General features: G+C 41.7%; 2 protein-coding genes across 2 annotated transcripts; one reads left to right on the top strand and one right to left on the bottom strand.

Moving 5' to 3' along the window:
- Window positions 1-226: 226 nt before the first annotated feature.
- On the bottom strand, window positions 227-4,096 carry LOC113024915 (endonuclease domain-containing 1 protein-like). The gene is made up of 3 exons (XM_026172219.1): window positions 4,000-4,096; window positions 1,400-1,818; window positions 227-808 (listed from the first exon to the last, which is right to left on the bottom strand). The coding sequence occupies exons 1-3, from the start codon at window positions 4,094-4,096 to the stop codon at window positions 227-229; spliced, it is 1,098 nt and encodes a 365-aa protein (XP_026028004.1).
- An 11,832-nt stretch (window positions 4,097-15,928) lies between these two features.
- On the top strand, window positions 15,929-17,669 carry LOC113026061 (tripartite motif-containing protein 16-like). Its single transcript, XM_026174479.1, has one exon. The coding sequence runs from the start codon at window positions 15,929-15,931 to the stop codon at window positions 17,627-17,629; it is 1,701 nt and encodes a 566-aa protein (XP_026030264.1). The 3' UTR covers window positions 17,630-17,669.
- Window positions 17,670-23,691: the final 6,022 nt, after the last annotated feature.

Here is a 23,691-nt window from a genome sequence, read left to right on the forward strand (position 1 = left end):
GATATAATATTAAAAATATACTAAAATATTATACTTTGTGAAAATAAAGGAAAATAGGTAGTTATTTACAAATGCATTATTTAACCCGTCCTGCAGCACAAGGCTGTACGATGTTTTCATTTTTTTGAAGAAACTCAGATACGTTATATGTTTCTAAAATATTATTTTGTTTTAACTTAATGATAAAAACATTACAGTTGACAGCTCAATGTTTATTTCATTTCATTTATTTCACTTTTATTTTAAAGAGACTCATTTCAGGCATCTTTAGCCATTTTTGCAGGATCTTCTCCAGGTCCTCCAAGGACATCTCCTTCACATCATAGCCATCTTGTGTGGGTTTTTTTTTCAAAATGTCATCTTTACTGTTGGGATCATTTCTTCCCACTGCAGCATAAGTAGGAAAGTAATTCTGGTCAGGTCCAGCCGTGAACGTTGGGCAGCAGTAAGCAGTCCAAAAGTACTCAGGAACAGTCACCCTGTTATTGATATTGGGTTCATCTTTCTCATAAGGCATGACTCCAGTGATAACATACATTTTTGGCATGCAGACATTAAACCTTTCTAACATCTTCTCGTCCTGTAGACTCCAGGGGCCGTTATTGAACTTTTCCATTTGAGGAACAATATTTGTCAGGGTGAAGGTAGCCTCTTTGTCTTCTTCTGTCTGTTGGTGACCACTGGGGGCGAGGTGGCCTCTGGTATAACCAGAGTGTTTATAGTCTTCATTGACTGCCTGGCTGTTCTTCACATTTTGGTCAGGATGTTTTTGGTACTCCATTCCTGTGTTGACTTTGTCTGATACCAGCTGAATGACAACAAAGACAGACTTTTTATTTCTTTAGAAGCTACAAAGAGTATTTATCATTCTTCATACTGTGTGTGCAAATTGTGTTTCAGTGTGAGTTTGTGGGAATGTGTAACACTGAGAGCGTACTGTCATACTGCAGTCATGTCATTTTAAAATGTGAGAGAGCAAATAAAATCCTACAGACTTTTTTAACCATCGTTTTATTAAAGATCATCTAATTTTGTGTATGTTTTCTTCTTTATCCTGTCCTGTTATTTATCCAGTTGTTGTTGTGTTATTTAAGTTATTACATTATATGTGGTATAGTATGACAATATCTAAGGCAGGAGGAAAATAGCTGCTTTAAATGTGTTGCATATTCTTACAGGTGATGGAGAACAATGTGGCAGTAAAATGCAGAGAATACACACTTCAACAAACAGTTAAAATCCAAACAGAGTGACTCTTTCACACTGTAACTATTGTTCTTCATCCTCTCTAAGAAAACCATTTTTAAAATACACCGTATCAGACAATGTTCTTAAAAGAGAGCAGTTCAAATACATGACTGTCTTTGAACATCACACAGTGATATTTTACACAGCTTACCCGTGGTTCAATCATCCAGTTTGTATTTTTGGGCCTAGGTCCATCTCCAGGACTGAGTATATACGCAGAATGGTACAATGGTATACGACGGTTTCTGTCATACAGGGTGGCAAAGTGGTATTGGTTTTCATAGTGCTGACATAATGCCTGGTAGTCTCCACTGATGCCCTGTGGTATCGTTTCTGCGTAGAAAAATTCAATGCATGGTTTAAAGTCAGTAGTGATCTCTCCATAGAAGACAACACTTTTTAAGTTAAACAGTGATAAAAATAAATAAATAAATGAATCAATTATCCACATCCTTCCTTTGAGACAGCTCTCACAGCAAAGTAGAAGGTAGACTGAACCTTTCTTCTGAAAGTGAGGGTTGGAGTTAAATACTGTCAGCCTCTGGGTGGTGGCAGTGATGGTGGCTGGTACTAATGCAGATAGATACCAAACACACAGTCTATTGTTTAACAAAGGACAGTGTAAGCATTGTAACATAATGTTTTACTTACAACCTTAAAAAAATATGCAAACCATGTTAACTGTATGCCCAGAGAGCCAAAGTGAGTGAATGAGTGTGTATGGGGCCCCATACTCAGCTAAAAACAAACGGAGACAGAGCCTTCTGTTCAGTGGCCTCCAGACTCTGGAACTTTTCTCTCTTCCTTTCGATTTGAGACTCTGTGATCTCTTTAAAAAAATGAGTTAAAAACAAATGTTTTAAATCTGCTTTCTATTAATTTTGCTTGGTTTTTATCCATTGTTAGGTCTTGTGAAGCACTTTGTGAATATATCTTGAAAGTTGCTATATAAATAAAATTTTACTTACTTACTTAGTTAATATATACAGTCTACTATACAGTTTAAAGTGTCATATCAAGTAAAAAGCAACTAAAGAAGAAACTAATGGAAAAGACAACAATTTCTTAACCCTGGGATGTATTTTTATTTTTCTATAGTTAATTTTTCAATTTTTCAAGTTTTAATGAACGCCTTCTGTTTCTATACATAAGTTATTCAGTTCATTATTTTATAAAAAAATATTTTACAATAAATGGTTACTTGTTTACTGCTATAGTTTAGGACACTGACATAGTCTCTGGTATAGTGCGTACACTGTTCACTGTTATAGTCTGCTCAGAGCGCTACGCTTCCACTGCTGTAGATATACTCATAGGACTCTGTAGATCTGTTACCACACACCAGCACATCTGTATATATTTAGCAAATCTGTATATTTGTTCATAGTACATCTGTATATCTGCCCATCTGTATAGCAATATAGAACATCTGTATGCTATACAGATCACCTGTATATCTGTACATATGTACAGTACATCTGTACATTTGCCTGTAGTTCATTTGTATATTTGGTCTCTCTGTACATAATCTGTTCATAACTATTGCCCCATTTATACTACTCTTATCTGTATATATCAGTATATCCATACATTTGCCCGTAGTACATCTGTATATTTGCTTAACTAAACTGTATAATTTCTCTTTTTGCACTTCTGATTAGATGCAAACTATATTTCGTTACACTGTATTTATACATGTGTAATGACAATAAAGTTGAATCCTAATCCTAAAGATACCACACATAAACAAATTCAACTTATGTGTTGTTTATTGATCTTTAAGGTGGTTAAAATCCTCCTCTTTCACATACTGTCACAGTCTGGCGAGAGCAGACTGTATGTATTGTGAAGAGTGGACCCAAAATGCAGACACCAAGGAACTTGGATCAAAACTTGAGTAACAAAAAGCGAGCCGTTTAATGAGGCTGGCAGAAAAGGTACAAATAACGGGCAAGGCAAACAGAAATAAAACTAACATTAACCTAAACTGGGAGAACTAAACAAACAACATGGAAAAACCTGGACATGAAACCTAGAAACATGGCATGGAGAACATGGCGTGAACAACAGACGACCTGACAAACACACACTGAAAACAGAGGACTTAAATACACAGGAGGTGATTAGGGGAAGTGGAGACACATGAGGAAACAGCTGGCACACATGAACATAATGACGTCACAGTGGGAGAGTAAAACTGAACATGATGAACACAGAACACCAGACCTCTTCACAATAAAACAGGAAACATAATGAGACATAGACATGACAACCCGAACTTGACAATGTAAGACACAGACATGAAACGCATGAAGAGCAGGGGAGATTTAACATGGTTGGAAACACGAGGGGAAAATAATAACTAGAAACACTTAGGCATAATAATACAAACTTGATAACAAATGACACGCAGCATGAAACACGAAGGTTGAGGGGAAACTTAAATACAGGGGAAGAAAACACAAGGAGTCTAATAACCAAATGAACTTAGATAACCTAATGAACAAAATGAACTCAAACTTAAAACGCTGGGTCAAAAGACCCAGGATCATGACAGAGCCCCCCCTTCAAGGGCGGATTCCAGACGCCCAAAACCATGAACAAAGAAAAGAAGCAGCAAGAAAACAAACATGAAACAAAATCAACACAACCCACCCAGGGCGGGCGGTGGGGGTCCAGGACGGAGGGCCAGAAACAAAACAAAGAAACCGAAGCACTCAGTCCAAACACAAGGGCTAAAGAGTCCGAGACCCTGTTTCAGGAAGGCGACCATGATCTTGGCAGAAAAGGAGTTCATGGCACAGTAGTTCAGGTGGCCGACCTGGAGGCCGATGGCACAGTAGTCCATAGTTCAAGGGTTCAGGGGGCCGGCCATGTGGAAGGTGGCAGTGGAGAAGCAAGCATGGCTGGCCACACTCGGGAGGCTTGGCTCGCGGCCGGCGGTGACGTGGACGAGACCCGTCGGGTGGCTTGGCTGGCGGCCGGCGGCAGTGTGGACGTGGACGAGACCCGTCGGGTGGCTTGGCTGGCGGCCGGCGGCAGTGTGGATGTGGACGTGACCCGTCGGGTGGCTTGGCTGGCGGCCGGTGGCAGTGTGGATGTGGACGTGACCCGTCGGGTGGCTTGGCTGGCGGCCGGCGGCAGTGTGGATGTGGACGTGACCCCTCGGGTGGCTTGGCTGGCGGCCGGCGGCAGTGTGGATGTGGACGTGACCCCTCGGGTGGCTTGGCTGGCGGCCGGCGGCAGTGTGGATGTGGACGTGACCCCTCGGGTGGCTTGGCTGGCGGCCGGCGGCAGTGTGGATGTGGACGTGACCCCTCGGGTGGCTTGGCTGGCGGCCGGCGGTAGTGTGGATGTGGACGTGACCCCTCGGGTGGCTTGACTGAACCTCCAGCTGGCGCAACAGGACCAGGTGACGCAGAAGCACAGGCAGAGGCCGGACCAGGCGTAGCAGAAGCACAGGCAGAGGCCGGACCAGGCGTAGCAGAGGCACAGGCAGAGGCCGGACCAGGCGTAGCAGAGGCACAGGCAGAGGCCGGACCAGGCGTAGCAGAGGCACAGGCAGAGGCCGGGCCAGACGAGGCCGAAGACTCTGACGAGGCCGAAGACTCTGACGACTCTGTATTTTTGGGTTGGCTGTTTCTCATCCCTCTGGTCAGCAGACCCTCTAGTATTAGCTTTAGCACTGTGAGGAGGTGCTAGCATGGTTGAAAAAAGAAATGTGAGTCTCCATAAAGCTTGTCATGAGAAATAAAGTAATCTAAAATCTCCTGGTAGGTGATTGCATTGACTTTGGACTTGATAAAACACAGTGGACCAACCACCACCGCAACTCATGACATGACACCCCAAATCATCCAAAACTGGGAACTTGTGCCTCTCCACTCTTCTTCTACACTCTTCCAAATAAAATGCAAAGTTGACATCCCTCTGAAAAGAGAACTTTGAACCACCAAGTAACAGTTGAAATATTTTTCTACAGAGTCAGTTGCTACAGACCTTCAAACTTCATGTGGCCTTCAGATTATCTTTAGAACAGTGAGTTGAGAGCTTCATGAAATAAATTTCCATGGCTGAGCAGCTGCATCCAAGTCTTACATCACCAAGCATAATGCAGCGAATCAGATGCAGTGGTGCACCCAACTTTGTAGGAACAGTTTTAGGATGGCCCCTTCATGTTCCAACGTGACTGTGCACCAGAGCACAAAGCAACGTTGATAAAGACGTGGGTGAGGAAGTGGGGAAGAACTTCACTGGTCCTGCCCCAAAGCTTTTGGATGAATTCGAGCAAAGACTCCAAGCCCTGCCTTTATGTCCAATATCTGTGTCTAACCTTATAAATGCACTTTTAGAAAAATGGTCAAAAAGTCCTATAAACACTTCTAAACACTTCTAACCTTGTGCAAAGCATTCACAGAAGGGTTAAAGCTGTTATAGCTGCAAGGTGTCGGATGACGTCATATTAATTCCTTGGATTAAGAATGGGATTGCAATAATAAACTCAATATCTGCTTTGGGGGTTGATCTTCATTTATTGAATGAAATAAATTATTAAATGAAAGTTAAATCATGTAATTTGAAATGGAATGATGATCATATTACATTTTTGTCCAAGAAGCACAAGAACCAAAAAAGCGTATGTTGGAAATTCTTATTTTATATTTGATTCAGTTTGCCAAACCTGTGTTGCTGCAGTGAAACCAGCAAAAAAGAATCAATGAAGCTGTTAACAGGTTGGAGCATGCTAACATTCTCAGATTTAATTCTCCAGACAGCTCATTTGTTCATGGTGTAATTTAGACTGCAATCAAAGTGTACCTAGAGCATTCTGATTATGATAAAAAACAATGATGAGTGCAGACCCTCATAATCAGAATGCTGTAGGTTCCAGAAAAAAAGAACCATTGCACACAGGTGAAAACATTGAGATGCTCTTTAAAAAAAAAAGAAAAAAGCTGGTTGTTGCTTCACACAGTTACAAGGAATATATATGTTTATCTGCACAGGAATGAAGACGGAACTTTAAGTACCAAGCTGACATTTGGTTTAAAAGTGAAAGGTAAAAAGCCATTGTCATGGGTCCATGTCTTTAGGACATCCCAGTAAGATTACATTTTGTTGTCAAAGGAGCTTGCAAAGAAAATCGTCTGGACTTCTTTAAGTTGCTTGAAGACGTTTCACCTCTCATCCGAGAAGCTTCTTCAGTTCTAAGGTCAAATGGTGGAGAGTCCCAGATTTAAACCTAGTGGGAGTGACCCCCCACAGAGGGACAAAAGGACCCCTGATGATCCTCTAATCGCCTGAGCCAAGGTGTGAAAGCGGGTGTGGGTCCCAATCAGCCAGGGTTTCGGGTGAGTTCATTGTGAAACCTGGCCCCACCTTATCATGCGATTTCCTGAGATCAGATGGACCAGGATGTGAGTGGGCGTTAAGGCGTCTGGGAAGGGATCTCAAAACTGGATTATAGATGGCAGACAGTTGGTGTCGTAAACCACCGCCTCTGTTCAAAGATGGTCGCTCACAGTGGACATAGATGGCTTCTTTCACTCCTCTTTCAAACCATCTGTCCTCTCTGTCCAAAATGTGAACATTGGCATCCTCGAAAGAGTGACCTTTATCCTTAAGATGCAGATGGACTGCTGAGTCTTGTCCTGTGGAGGTGGCTCTTCTATGTTGTGCCATGCGCTTGTGAAGTGGCTGTTTGGTCTCTCCAATGTAGAGGTCTGAGCATTCCTCGCTGCACTGTACAGCATACACCACATTGTTAAGTTTGTGTTTAGGAGTTTTGTCTTTCGGGTGAACCAGTTTTTGTCTGAGTGTGTTGCTGGGTCTGAAATGCACTGGGATGTCATGCTTGGAGAAAACTCTCCTGAGTTTTTCTGATACACCGGCTACATAGGGGATGACAATGTTGTTGCGTCTGTCCTTCTTATCCTCCCTCGCTGGTGTCTGATCTTCTTTTCTGTGCCTCTCTGCTGACTTTAAGAACACCCAATTAGGATAACTGCACGTTTTGAGTGCTTCCTTTACATGCGTGTGTTCCCTCTTTTTTCCTTCAGGAGGAACACAGCACAGCGCAGCGGGGGATGAAGAGGAGTTTACACCTGTATCACAAACAACATAAGGCTTCATCAGATTAACATGGCACACACAACACTTTGTCCTATGGTCTGGGGTACCTGTAACATAATCTGTGTTACTCAGTTTCTCTTGGACAGTATAGGGCCCACAGAACTTTGCCTGGAGAGAGGATCCAGGAACGGGTAGGAGAGTCAACACTTTGTCACCCACCTCAGATTTTCTCTGCACAGACTTTTTAATCAAATTTCCTTTTCATTTTCTCCTGAGACGCGGAAAGAGCCTCGCATGCAATTTCGCAGGCTTTATGCAGACGCTCCCTAAAACAATTTACGTAATCTAATACATTCTGCTCGGGGATAGCCGTGTCAGACAGTTATTTCTCTTTAAGCAGCCGCAGGGGACCACGCACTGTGTGTCCAAACACCAGCTCCGCGGGACTGAAACCCGTGGACTCCTACACACTCTCTCTCACCGCTAGAAGGAGAAGTGGCAGACCCTCATCCCACTCTCTTCCTGACTCGAGGCAGAACTTCCTCATCATGGCTTTTAATGTTTGGTGGAAACGCTCAAGTGCATCCTGTGATTTGGGATGATACGCACTGGATTTTTGATGCTTTATGCCGAGCGATTTTAAGAACTGAGCGAAAATCTTGGACATAAAGTTTGACCCTTGGTCCGTTTGAACTGATTAAGGCAAACCGAAAGTGGAGAAAAAGTTTACTAATGCTCTGACGATGGCTTTGACTTTGATAGTGTGTAGCGGAATCGCCTCGGGGAAGCGTGTGGCGGCGCACATCAAAGTCAAGATGTACTGATGTCCTGACTTTGTTTTTGGAAGCGGACCTACACAATCAATGATTACGTGCTCAAATGGTTCGCCTAAAGCTGGGATTGGATGCAGTGGAGTGGGAGGAATAACCTGGTTGGGTTTTCCACTGACCTGGCAAATGTGGCATGAACGGCAGTACTTGGTTACATCAGACTTCAAACCTGGCCAGAAAAAGTGATGCAGAATACAATGGTAAGTTTTCCTAATTCCTAAATGTCCGGAGAAACTGTCCTGTGCGAGGCTGAGTACTTGAGGTCGGATTTTACAACTACCTGTTGAAATACATTCCAGCCAAGATCACTAGATGAAGGAGGATGCCATTTACATATTAACACATCATTTTCAAAGCTGTAAATACATGGGTTCTGATCGCTAGAATTTGTGGCAAGTAAACATTTGGCCAGAGCTGGATCATTCTGTTGCGTATGGACAAAATCTGTTTTGTTTACCTCAAAAGACAGGTCAGGTGTAGCGGGTAGCATTCTATCAGACAAGCATTTTTCAGCTTTCTCAGGAACAGCTTCAGAACATAGAAAAGAGTCAGACAAGTCAACAGAGTCCAGGGATGGTGGAAAAGCAGCTCTGATGTGTTTAATGACCAGTCTCTCCAGGCATTTGGCGGGAATGGGGGTGAGTGCCACAGGTCTGAAATCGTTCAGACATGTGACATTTGACTGTTTTGGGATGGGAACGATGGTTGCTGCTTTGAGTCATGGTGCCACGACAATAACTTGGTCTTAAACACCAAAAAGACCAAGGAGATCATTGTAGATTTCCAGAAGAGGGGTCATAACAACCATCTGCCTCTCTTCATTGGCAGTGAGGCGGTGGAGAGGGTGAGCAGTTTTAAATTCTTGGGGGTAACTGTGACCGAGGACCTGTCCTGGGGCAACCATATCACCTCAGTTGCACGGAAGGCCCAACAGCGCCTCTACTACCTGAGGAGACTGCGGAGCGCACACATTCCCAGATCTCTGATGTTGAACTTCTACAACTGTGCCATCAGCAGCGTTCTGACGTATGGATTTCTAGTGTGGTTCCCCAGCTGCACCAAGGCCGATCAGCAAGCACTCCAGCGGGTGGTGAAAGAAGCTGGCAGAATTATTGGAACAAGTCTGCCAGAGATCAGTAATATCTTCCCCACTCGCTGTCTGAGGAGGGTGCACAGTATCCTGCGGGACCAACATCACCCTGCGCGCCACCTTTTCCATCTGCTGCCCTCAGGGAGAAGGTACAGGTCTATACAGGCCAGAACATCCAGACTGGCCAACAGCCTGTATCCACAGGCTGTGAGGCTCCTGAACTCTCTGCCCCCCTCTCACGGACAATAACCATATCCAACTTCTCAATAGCAATGAACTGGTCTGCATTGGTGCATCACATCTTTATTCTCTTCCCCCTCCTGCCCCCCCCCCCCCCCTCTTTCTTAAATAGATAACTATCATATCTGATATCATATCTCACAGTACAATAATATTGAATGGGTTGCATTGTTGTATTTTGTCATGTTTCTCAGGTCTTTGTCTGAATTTCTACGAACATTATTGCTAAGGATTGTCTTATTGCATTGGAGTCACACTGGGTTAAATATGTACACTTGGGTTTTAAGGGGTATTTATTATTTTATTCTTTTTTTTGGGTTGTATGGAAGCCCCAAACGCAATTTCATTGTTCTTGACAATGACAATAAATAAATAAATACTAAATACTAACATCACCGTATTTGCGCTTGTGGGCGCGCGTGACAACGCAGGCAGGAAAAACAGAGGGCAGACTGTCAGCGGCAGGTTCAAAAACCAAAACAGAATCATTGATAGGGTTTTCAATTACCTCAGGGATTGGGAAAACTTTTCCGTTGGCTAGACTCTTAAAGACACAGAGCACAACAGAGGTACACAGCCAGCCCAGGGCCGTAACAGCGTGTGGGACAAAGGAGGTTTTAAGTCTGTTGGTTCTTGACTTTGGGAGAAGCAAACTGTCGCTGAATAGGCTCCTCTGATTATTTACGACTGTGTGCAGATGTAACCGGTGTGATTCTGCGTTGTGTCTGATAAAAAAGGTAAAAGAAAGAAAGACCTCCAAGTAAATAATTTGCCCACTCCAGCTCCTCTCCCACAGGGGAATTGTAGAAAAAGGGCTGGCATTTATTTTTACATTAAACATAAAATATGCATTTACACGTAACATATTTGACATAAGATAAAACAAAAACAACATGAAATCTGACATACCTGATAAAAAAGGTAAAAGAAAGAAAGACCTCCAAGTAAATAATTTGCCCACTCCAGCTCCTACGACCAAATACAGACAGTGGGGAAGAGGATTAGCTCAACCCACCACAGCTCCCAAGCTAGCAAGGAATACATATTCATGCTATCATTTATGGCGCCTAAAACACATTTATGACACACACATACTACACACTTATAACATCTTACAAAAACAGGCTCAATAATGACAATAACTGAACTAAAATCGCAATCATAAACATCAGGGTGGTTAAATATGAATTATGTGTGCTTTAAGGTGCTGGAAAGAAATGACACCCACCTCTCCCACAGGGGAATTGTAGAAAAAGGGGAGAGGCAAAAGGGGTACACTGTATTTATAGTATTGCACCAAAGAAGAAGAAAAGAATGAGGAGGGGCTCTAACTGATAATGAACACAACTACAGGCTTGGAGGTCCTAAAAGTCAGGTATAAAAGGAGAAGTTTGGGGGTTTAGAACACATTTTGTGTAATTATAACAATGTTATTTATGACTCTGTTACACAGAGAATGCCCAGCATTGTCCATAATGTCCAGCAGTTTAGTGTCCTTTTCTCTGCCACTGTCGCCAGTGTCCAATGTCAGGTTTATATTGTGGATCGTCATTTATGCTTAGAAATATTTACTCATATATGCTCAGTTTTATAATCGATTGCATAATGATAGGATGTCTGATCCTTAGCAGTCTGCAAAGACTCTGTGTGCCTCCCAGAGCACTCTGGCATACACACACATCCTGGGGTCATGAGAGAGGTCATAGTCATACCTTCTCTTACTGTTTTATGGTATGGTAAACACAACTATATCTGTTTCAGTATAAGTGCCTTTTGTTTAGATGAACTGCTGGACTTCCAGGCCAGCAGGTTTAGGGAAGTCGTTCACAGGGCCACATCTTGACCCCACACACACACACACACACACACACACACACGCCTATACGTACACACAGACAAGGTACTCTTTGTTTACATGTACGCCTATGTAATGATATCCTATGTTAATGAACCTATGCATATTCATGTAACCTCAATAAAGACCAGTGCTACGAGGGAGCAGACGAGAGCGACTGGGGTGAGCGACAGGAACATGCTTGTCACAGTTCTCTCCCTCGTGTACGAGTAACACAAAGAACTTTGGTGACTTGCGTCTTGCTTCTGTAGTTGTAGTAGAATTGTCTCATTCCAGCGAGGGGTTGTGCTAGACAGACCCATCATCCAGCTTCATGCCGACCACAGCCTTCCTGATCAGTTTGTCCAGCCTGGATGAGTCCTTCTTTGCTGTGCTGCTCCCCCAGCACACCACAGCACAGAACAGCTCTGGCAACTACCGACTGGTAAAACATCCTCAGTAGCTTCGTGCAGATGTCAAAAGACCTCAGCCTCCTGAGGAAGTACAGTCTGCTTTGGCCTTTTTTATACAGGTGCAGCGTGTTGTATGACCAGTCCAAGTTTGTTGTCCACCCACAGCCCGAGGTACTTGTATTTGTTGACCACCTCCACCTCCTCTCCCTCTATCCGAACTAGTCTGGACCTCCCGAAGTCCACAACCAGTTTCTTGGTCTCTCATGTGTTGAGCTGCAGGTGGTTTGAGTGACTCCCATGTGACAAAGTTCCTCGCCAGACTCCTCTACTCCTCTTCCTGGGCCCTGTTTCAGGAAGCCGGTTTAGAAAACTCAGAGTGAAAAATGATACTCAGGGTTGAGTAACCCCGAACTGTCCAACTCGGAATATTCGGTTTCAGAAAGGCTGATAACAATTAGTTCAGTCAACGCGGAGTTGCTTTAACCCCAAGTGAAGCGCGCAGGACGAGGATACATAAAGCCCTGATAAGCGGAGCACAGATTAAGCGAGTCACCATGGGAAAGAAGGCGCGGTCAATGTATTTTACAGCGCTTGAGGCCGAAATTCTGATGGCAGCATATGCCGATAACATGCAAATTCCGCGGAAAAAAGTAAAGTTAGCCACAGCTGCAAAAGACAGGGAGCATGCATGGCAAAACATAGCCGACAGAGTCAATGCGTGAGTGTTAATATAAACATTGATCGAGGGATTTCCACCCATTTAACACGTTATTTTATCATATGTTATTTTATTTGTTATTTTATACATTTTATTTTGTGACGTGATGTGAGCACAGGTGCAACCCAACAGGCCCCAAACGTTCCTGGCAGCAAGTAAAAATGAAATATAAAAATATAGTCCAAACAGGTAAGGTGTAATTGTATTATGAGCCATAGTGCTTGGTCTGTTTGTCCGATGTAAATCGATTGCAGTTAGAGGCTACATTAATTTCCTTTCTGTAAGCACTTATTGAAATTATCTGAGCACATTACAAGTACATATTTGCTTATTCTGTATGCTCAAATGTGGCCCGTTATAGCCAACAGAAAAAAAGCGGAGGCCCGAAAAACAGGTGGGGGTCCTCCACCACCACCACTCACAGAGGCTGAGCAGTTGGCCCTCAGCCAAAACAGTGGGCGCCCTGTGGCCGAAGGCATCTCTGCGGGGACATCCTCTGAGTCAATAACCCCGCAAGACACAAGTGCCTACATAGGGGGTAAATTCAAAATAATACATGATGTGCATACATCCTTTCTTCACAGTCACCTTCGCAGTGCTACTCATTCATTTGATAAACTCTTTACCATAATGGATTATTTTGTAGTGAAGTTATTTTCCTACTGATTTTGCCTTCCCTCAGTCTTGGTTGTCTTTGAGAGCATAATGACAATGAAGTGTAAGCTGATTGGTATGTTTGTTAATTGCCATTTGGTTCCTTGTAAGTTATAAGTGACCTGTATGAACCTCATATTCTATCAGTTGATGGTGGTGGTGTACTGCATCTGGTGCAGCCTCCTGTTGAGCCAGACCAACATGCAGTTGTGAGTAATACTCCACAGATTATATGAGTTTACAGTAGAACAGCAATGTTGTTTATTTCTTTACTACAGGAAAATAATGAAGAAACATTGACAGCTGTTACAGAGGAGGAAGCAACAGAGACACTTTATGAGGTTTACATCTTTTAATACTTTGTGTACAGGAAATACAGGCGACCAATAAAGCCAGTTGAACAAAACATCTGTTTATTCTTCTTTCAACATGTTGAGGTGATGGGTCAAAAGAAATGATTGTGACATATGGTGTCTCTGACTGCGCTTCCATCTTGTATGTCCGTGGGAGGGTCAGGATGTTCATGGTTTGGATCACTGCTGTTTGGTTCAGAAGGACAGTGTTCTCCTCTAATTGTGGCAATGTTGTGAAGAATCACACATGCCACAATAATGTCACATGCCCTTTCTGGGGTGACCCTGAGTCTTTGCAGGCACTGGAACCGGGCCTTAAGCATTCCGATAGTCATTTCAATTCTGGCTCTTGTCCTGCAATTAGCCAGATTATATCGCTGCTGTGGGCCCGGTTCAGGGTCAGAGTAAGGGGTAAGCAAATAGGGTAAACATGGATACCCCCTATCACCAAGCAAGTAGCCAGTGAACTCTCCTAAGACAGAAGGATACACTTCAGTTCAAATGTCCCTGAAGCAATTGGTCTTTATATATTTTAAAGTATTCTCAACTCACCATGTCCAAATTTTGTGCTCAGTGTACATTCACGGAATATTTGTGAGTCATGGACAGAGCCTGGCCACTTGGCTTCCACATTTGTGATAATGTTGGCAGCATCACATATGATCTTCACAGTGCAGAGAACACAAATTAGCATCCATTACTATAATGAAATAATTTGTTAGTTTGAAATGCTACAGGGAACTATGTACCTGTACATTAATGCTGTGGAAAGACTTCCTGTTCACATAGTCTCCTTCATTTACTGAAGGAGCAATGATTGGAATGTGAGTGCCATCTATACAGCCAATCACGCCTGGGAACCCTGAAAATAAATGTAATATTTAAGTAGTAGTTCAAGTATCACCACATCATAAATTAAGTTTTGGTCATCCTGACACCTGCAATTTTGTGGCATCCCTCTTTGATGAATCTTGTGGATCTATGACCGGGGAACACCACAGACGAGTACAGGAGACGTTTCAGTGCAACTGTAACATTCCTGACTGCCCGACAGACGGTAGCCTTGGAAACGTGCTCAGCTTCACCAATATTATACAGAAAGCTCCCGTTTGCAAAAAAACGAAGTGCAATACAAATAATATGCAATGAACTGAGAGAATGTCCGCGATGTGTCACATGCGTAATATATGGCCTGAGGATGTTATCCAAATAACTTATAGATTGTGCTGAAAAACGGTAACGTTCGCACAGACAATCATCAGGAAATGATAAAATGTCCAAACGCGCTCTGATCACTCTCTCCCGGCGGAGAGCTCTGCGGAGAATTTGGGCTTCACGATCTACTGGCTCTTCAAGGAAGGGACACGCCATGTCCGACACTTCCTACTGTCAGGTTTCTGACAAAGGGGCGGAGACAGTCAGGGTTAGTTGTAGTAAACCTGCTAGGGGGCAGGTTAGCTTCACGGCGTGTGTCGTCATAGTGACTCACTCAGGCTTCAGCTGAACTCGCTTTGTGAAACCGAAAACCCAGAGTTTTCGTTAACTCAGGGTATACTTACTCAGTTTTTCCACTAAACCGGCTTCCTGAAACAGGGCCCTGGTCATCCCAGATACACCCCATGATGGCCGTGTCATCCACAAACTTCAGAATATGGCATAATTCAGAGTTATAGCAGAAGTCAGAGGTGTACAGGGTGAAGAGAAGAGGGGAAAGCACTGTTCCCTGTGGTGCCCCTGTGCTGCTGACCACAGTGTCAGATGTGATGACCTTCAGCCTGACGTACTGTGGTCTGTCAATGAGGTAGTTGGAGATCCAAGCGACCAGGCAGGGGTCCGCCTGCATCCTGTTTAGTTTTTCCTGAAGTAGACGGGGCCGGATTGCATTAAAGGCACTCAAAAAGTCAAGAAACAGGATCCTGACCGTGCCCTTTCCCTTTTTCAGGTGTGAGTGGCCTCTCTGTAGGAGGTACAGGATGGGATCCTCCACTCCGACATCCGACATCAGCTGATTCTACGGGGCTAACTGTGCATTGCTGCGATGCCCTGACATACTTAAACAATGTTAGTCTTCACAAATATGTAACATTTATACATGTCTTAGACTTCAAACCAAAAGGAAAATGCTCACCTGGTAAAGATTATTTGGTGTTTGAAATTAGGTGCATTTCAATCAATGTCATAATAATAATGATAATAGTAACATGAGGAGGGCAAGAGAGTACCAAAGCATTCTCAAATATATTATTATGATATATGGATGCAATTACAATAACCTAAATAAAATATAAGAAAAGCTTCCTCTTGTTTTTGGTGGAAGATGATTTCTCAGGCGTTTCCAGTTACTGAGGCAGGAATGCATAGCAATGCACTTAACACATATTAGGTCATTCAAACCTGCTGATCCTGTTTCTGGAATCTATCAGAATGTGTCAACCCCTCCTTCTTTTGCTCTCTGTCAAAACTGTAAAACATTCACATGCATTCCCTGACACTTTGTCTATGGGGAGAAATGGCACAGAAAGGATTTAAAATTGCTGGTGACAAACTCTGCTGCGCGATCTGTTTGGATCTACTGAATGATCCTGTGACTATTCCCTGTGGACACAGCTACTGCAGGGACTGTATTAAAATTCACTGGGATGGACAGGATCAGAAGCACATCCACAGCTGTCCTCAGTGCAGACAGACCTTCATACCAAGGCCTGCTCTGGTGAAAAACACCATGTTAGCAGAGTTAGTGGAGGAAGTGAAGCAGACTGGACTGTATGCTGTTCCTGCTAATCACTGCTATGCTGGACCTGGAGATGTGGCCTGTGATGTTTGTAGTGGGAGAAAACTGAAAGCCTTCAAGTCGTGTCTGCACTGTGTGGTCTCTTATTGTGAGCGCCATCTACAGCCTCATAATAATGTAGATGGATTGAAGAAACACAAACTGGTCAACCCATTCAAGAAGCTTCAGGAGAACATGTGCTCTCACCACAATGAGGTAATGAAGATTTTCTGTCGCACGGATCAGCAGTGTATCTGTTATTTGTGCTCCATGGGTGAACATAAAGGCCACGACACAGTCCCAGCTTCAACAGAAAGAACTGAAAAGCAGAAAGAGCTGAAGCCGTGTCTGGAAAATTTTCAAATAAGAATTCAGGACAGAGAAGAACATGTTAAGGTGTTTCTGCAGGAAATGGAGGCCATCAATCAGTCTGCTGATAAAGCTGTGAGGGACACTGAGAAGACATTTGAACAAATTTTCTTTCACATCAAAGAAAAAAATTCTGATATCCAGCAACAGATCAGATGCCAACAGAGAACTGAAGTAAAACGAGCTAAACAGGTTGTGGAAAAACTGCAGGAAGAGCTCAGTGAACTGAAAAGAAAACATGCTGAACTGGAACAGCTCTCTCACACAGAGGATCACACTCAGTTTCTACACATGTTCCCTTTGTTCTCAAATTTTACTGAATCTACAGAGATACCTTTTACTAAACGTCATCCTCTGCTGTACTTTGATGATGTGCCGGCTGCTGTATTAGAGGTGAAAAATAAACTGCAGGATGATCTTCAGGAAGGATGGCAAAAAGTTTCCCGCACAGTGACTGATGTAGACGTGTTGCTACCTCAACCAGAGCCACAAACCAGAGCTGAATTCTTAAAGTTTTCAACTCAGCTCACACTGGATCCAGACACTGTAAACATGCGGCTGTTATTATCTGAAGAGAACAGAAGGGCAACATTTGTGAGTAAAAAACAGGCATATCCAGGTCACCCTGAAAGATTCATGAACAGGTCTCAGGTCCTGAGCAGAGAAAGTCTGACTGGATGTCATTACTGGGAGGTAGAGTGGAGTGGGTTTGGTATTTACATAGCAGTCGCATACAAAAGCATAAGCAGAACGGGAGATCAAAGTGAATTTGGAAACAATAGTGAGTCTTGGGCATTAGACTGTTACAGTAGTAATTATTCACTCAGTCATGGAAAAAATTGTTATAGGTTTACAGGCCCTGTGTCTTCCAAAATTGGAGTGTACCTGGATCACAAAGCAGGTATTCTGTCCTTCTATAGTGTCTCTGGCACCATGACTCTCCTTCACAGAGTCCAGACCACATTCAATCAGCCGCTCTACGTTGGACTGAGGGCAAGTCACTTCTTAGGATCAGACTCCTCTGCTGTGTTTGTCTGAGTTTGAGTAGGGAGAATCAAGTAATTACTTTGTGCTTTTCTTGTGCGTTTTTTTTTTTTTTTTAATTAACTATATAGCCCTTGTTAGGTTGCACCCTGGAATGTTAAAGAGGATATGGACAAAATACATTTGCATGCAATAAAATAATTAACAAAAATGTCATGCTTTGACCAGAGATTTTAAATTGAAAAATTTAAATTTCATTTTCTGTATCTTTTAAACAATATTTTGCTCATCATTACAGTTTTTCATTGATGAAATGCAGTTCATTTTATTTTGTTCCATTTTTAACTCGTAAATATTTTCATAAAATGTTGTAGTAATGTATCCACAAGTTGATCACCATCATTAAATAAATTTGCTTTAAAAATGTGTTTCTTAAATGAAGTATGTGTGTCTGTTTATTTAGAACCATGAGTATTTTGTTCCATGTTTTGAATAACCAGTGGAGTTTTGTTGTTTCATTTTCTTTATTCATGCTTCTAGTTGCTCCACAGCATAGTGGTTTCTTGTTTGGCGAACGCATAGCAATACAATGGAGCCTGAACTTATCATCTTTTTTTTTTGACATTAAAGTTTTTTATTGATTTTGCATCATATACTTAAACCTGTATAAGAGGGAGAAAAACAAAAGAACAAAACAAACAAACAAACAAAACAAAACAAGAAAACTGCTGGTGTGCACCCCTGCCCTTACAAGTCTAAAAGAAAGAAAAGAGAAACTAACTAACAGTGGGTTCCAAGAGAAGAAACACAGAAATGGGCAAATAAAATTGACGTTAAAGTAACATTTGGACCAGTGGCCACAGTTAATAGTCCTTCAGATTATGATAATATGGTCATGATTTCCTGTTTGCTTCAGATAGCTCCAAAAGTAGTCCCAATGTTCATCTTTGTCTTCTATATCATTTTTAAGTTTATTCAGCATGGACTCATAGGAAGCAGTCTCTGCCATTGCTCTGATCCAGTCTTTCAGTTCAGGACGTACTGTAGTCTTCCAGTGCCTAAGGATAATCCTCGATGCAGTTACCAACCAACCATAACAACCGTAAAAATATTATTATGAATTCTTGGAATATGAGAGCAGTCTCCTAACAAGCACAATTCAGGAGTTAAGGGCACTTCTAATCCTGACCAACCTTTTAAAAGTGTGACGACTGCAGTGGTTATGATTATAGGGAACATTCCCAAAAACAATGTAGGAAAGTCCCCGCCTCAATTTTACATTTCCAACAGAGATAGTCAGCCATAAGCTTCATACGGTGTAATCTTGTTGGAGTATGATAATATCTATGCAGAATTTTATATTGTATGCATTTGCTCCTCGCCTCCTTAACATAAATCCCATTTTCCGCCAAAATGCCCATCCATTTTTTGTTTGGAATTGGTGCATTTAAATCTTTCTGCCACAAAGTTTTACTATTGGAACATTCCCCACTTCTATTATCATTTACCAACCTATAAAAACATGATGCTGTGTGGTGCTCCTGAGGCATATTTATAAAATTTAGAACTAGATTTTCATGTCCCCTTCTGAACTTCAACGTCACACAATGTCTAATTTGCAAATATCTGCAGAAATTTTCCCTTTCAATTTGTATGTTTGAACAAGGTCTCTATAGGTCATAAATTCCCCATCTTTAAATAAGTCGCTAATAACATTTATGGCATGAGACTGCCACAATTTCCAAAACACAATTTTTTCCCTATACGAATAGCTGGATTGTTTCAAAGAGATGAGTAAAACTGCACATGAGGTGATATTTTAAGAATTCTATGTATATTGAGCCAAACCTGGGTAGAGTGAAACAACATTGGGTTCGTTGAAGTGCAGCTTTGAGACAACATACCTTTTGGATCGAAGGGAGTATAAATTTCAGACTCTATACTTAGCCATTCCTGTCTGGCTTGATTTTCCCCCCAGTAATTAACCAATTTTGCCACCTCGAATGAGACTGAACATAATCTTGGATCGGGTAAACTTAAACCACCCTTCTCTCTAGGAGCATATAATTTACTTAGCTTGATTCTTGCCCTTTTCCCATCCCACAGAAACTGCTTAATTAAGTCTTCATACTGTTTAAAGAAACCAGGCGGTATCGCAATTGGTAACATCATTACTACATAGTTAAATTGGGGAGCTATAATCATTTTTACAATATTTATTTTGCCCCACAATGAGATTTTTAATTTGGCCCATTTTTCTATATTTGTTTTTATTTTTAGAAGGACTGGGTCAAAATTAAGTTGGGGGTAGGGCCTCCATATCTTGGCTTAGCCTAATCCCAAGATACTTCATCCCTCTAGGCACTCATTTAAAATTGAATTTTTCTACCATGTATGGATAGCATAGTGGGGATAGTGGCATTACTTCAGACTTTCCCCAGTTAATAGTATAACCTGACACCTCAGAGAACGCCTTTATGGTGTCCATTAAATGCGGCACTGATAAAAGTGGGTCTGTTATAATGGCAAGAATATCATCAGCATAGAGGAGGAGTTTGTGTTCCTGCTGCCCACCTATGACACCTTTAATCTCCTTGTTTGATCTGATACTCACTGACAATGTTTCTATAAAAATTAAGAACAAAAGGGGGCTTAAAGAATAGCCCTGATGAGCTCCACGTGACAAACTAAAGAAGGGTGAAACCATACCATTTGATATTACCGCCGCCTTTGGTTCTTTGTATAGCACTTTAACCCAATTTAGAAAGTGTGGACCAAACCCGAACCGGAACAAGGTTGAAAAAAGAAAGCTCCATTCAATTTTGTCAAAAGCCTTCTCCTCATCTAAGGAGAAAGCTGCTATTGAAGTATCTTTAGACCGGCTCAGCCACATCAAATGGAGTAGCTTTCGAATGTTATCTGAGGAAGAGCGTGTTTTCATAAATCCAGTCTGATTTGGATGTATGATGATACCCAGAACTTTAAGGCTAGAACTTTTGTAAGTATTTTGCAGTCCAAATTCAATAAGCTTATTGGTCTGTAATTTGATGGATCTGTATTGTCTTTATCTTTTTTTGGTATTAGTGATATCAGTGCCTCATTAAATGTAGCTTCAGGGTTCATACACCTTTTTCAGGGTCAAATTCAAGCACTTTTTAAGCACTTTCAAGGTCCCTTTTCAAGCTTTTCCAGCACATTCCCCCCCCACACAAAAAGAAAAGGATGCATGTTTCAATTCGCATCACCTCAGTGAGACCATGTGAAAAAACACCTTTGTTCCCCTTTTGTTAAGACATAGAAAAACGAACCACACAAAAATACTGCAAAAGGAAACGGTCGCCTTATATACATAGTGTATAAACTCAAAATGCACATTTCACTTAAAAATTAAGATGTGAAAATGTGAACAAATCAACTTGTCAGAGATATTTTTCTCCTGTTGAAAAAACAAACAAAAAATAAATAAATAAGTCATCTCATCAGATATTGATGCTTCTTTCCTGTGTGACAAAAAAAAATAGGAGACATATGTTTGTTTGTTGTTTGTTTGTTTTTTAAGTTAATTCCCAATAAAACTGTTTTATTGATACTACAGGGTGGGCCATTTATATGGATACACCGTAGTAAAATGGGAATGGTTGGTGATATTAAAGTCCTGTTTGTGGCACATTAGCATGTGTGAGGGGGCAAACTCCTCAAGATGGGTGGTGACCATGGTGGCCACTTAGAAGTCGGCCATCTTGGCAAGGCAAGGCAAGGCAAGTTTATTTGTATAGCACAATTCAACAACAAGGTGATTCAAAGTGCTTTACAGAGACATTAGAAACAAGAACAAATAAAAAGCAGGATTTAAAATTGAATAAAACAAGCAAATAAACTAACTAACTAATTAACAAACAAACAAACAAACAACAGTATATAAAATCAAAACAGATAAAATCAGAACAGTAGATAAAATCAGTAGTTAAATGTAAGTTTTGAAATTTAAGCTTAAAGTGTGGATTTGGTGCTTTATTCAAATGCAGCTGAGAACAGGTGAGTCTTCAACCTGGATTTAAATAAACTGAGTGTTTCAGCTGATCTGAGGCTTTCTTGGAGTTTGTTCCAGATATAAGGAGCATAAAAGCTGAATGCAGCTTCTCCGTGTCTGGTTCTGACTCTGGGAACTGATAAAAGACCGGATCCAGATGACCTGAGGGATCTGGATGGTTCATACTGGGTCAGGAGGTCATTGATGTATTTTGGTCCTAAACCATTCAGAGCTTTATAGGCCAGCATCAGAACTTTAAAGTCTATCCTCTGACGGACAGGCAGCCAGTGTAAGGACCTCAGAGCTGGACTGATGTGGTCCACTTTTTTGGTCTTAGTGAGGACTCGAGCAGCAGAGTTCTGAATGAGCTGTAGTTGTCTGACTGATTTTTTAGGTAGACCTGTAAAGATGCTGTTACAGTAATCAAGCCTACTAAAGATGAATGCATGGACTAGTTTTTCCAGGTCCTGTTGAGACATCAGATCTTTTATCCTTGATATATTCTTGAGGTGATAGTAAGCTGACTTTGTTATTGTCTTAATGTGTTTTTCTAAGTTTAGGTCTGCATCCATCACTACACCCAAATTTCTCGCCTGGTTTGTGGTTTTTAGATGTATAGATTGAAGTTCTCTGGTGACCTGTAATTGTTTTTCTTTGGCGCCAAAGACTATTACCTCAGTTTTGTTTTTGTTTAGCTGGAGAAAATTGTGGCACAACCAGTCATTGATTTCCTCAATGCATTTACCAAGAGCCTGCACAGGGCCTCGGTCTCCTGGTGACATTGTGATATATATTTGTGTGTCATCTGCATAGCTGTGATAGTTTATTTTGTTGTTGTTTATAATCTGTGCCAGTGGGAGCATGTAGATGTTAAACAGAAGGGGTCCCAAGATGGAACCTTGGGGAACTCCACATGTGATACTTGTCTGCTCAGATGTGAAGTTACCTATTGATACAAAGTATTTCCTGTTTTCTACGTATGTTTTGAACCAGTTTAGTACAGTTCCTGAAAGACCTGTCCAGTTCTCCAGTCGTTTGAGTAATATGTTGTGGTCAACTGTATCAAATGCTGCACTGAGATCCAGTAAAACTAGGACTGACATTTTTCCACTGTCTGTATTCAGACATATGTCATTAAACACTTTGGTCAGAGCGGTTTCATTGCTGGGGTTCTGTCTAAAACCTGACTGGAAGGCATCGTAGCAATTATTCTGTTTTAAGAAGTAACTGAGCTGTTGAGAAACTGCTTTTTCAATGATCTTACTTAAAAACGGGAGATTTGAGATCGGCCTGTAGTTGTTCATTTGTGTCTTGTCAAGATTGTCCTTTTTCAGTATAGGTTTGATTACAGCAGTTTTTAGTGATTCTGGAAACACACCTGATAATAAAGAAAAGTTGACGATCTGTAACAGGTCTGACTCTAAAGTCTTTGAGACCTTTTTGAAAAAACTTGTTGGCAGGACATCTAAACAGCAGGAGGAGGAGTTCAGTTGACCTAAGATGTCCTCCAGGTCTTTGCTGTTAATAGGGTCAAACTGTTTCATGGTGTTTAAACAGTTTTTTGGTGGACACAGTACATATCCTGGATCTGCTGTTGATGTACCAATTGCTTGTCTAATTTTTTGGATTTTTTCAGTGAAGAATTTGGCAAAGTCATTGCAGGCCATGGTCGAATGAAGTTCAGCTGCCACTGACACAGGAGGGTTTGTTAGCCTGTCAACTGTAGAAAATAAGACCCGAGCATTATGGCTGTTTTTAGTGATGATGTCAGAGAAGTAGGACCTCCTTGCATTCCTCAGTTGTAAATTATAATTGTGAAGTTTCTCTTTATAAATGTCATAATGAACCTGGAGGTTTGTTTTTCTCCATCTGCGCTCAGCTTTCCTACACTCTCTTTTTTCATTTTTCACCAGTGTGGAGTTTCTCCATGGAGACTTTTTCCTTCCAGAGATAACCTTCACCTTAATGGGCGCAATAGTGTCCATTACATTTAACATGTTAGCATTGAAGCTATTGACGAGCTCATTGACTGACCCTCTGGGCAGGTCAGGTGTTAATGGGAAGACCTGGTTAAAAATTGCACTAC

This window comes from Astatotilapia calliptera, chromosome 7 (assembly GCF_900246225.1).
Source record: "Astatotilapia calliptera chromosome 7, fAstCal1.2, whole genome shotgun sequence".
NCBI classification, from domain to species: Eukaryota; Metazoa; Chordata; class Actinopteri; order Cichliformes; family Cichlidae; genus Astatotilapia; species Astatotilapia calliptera.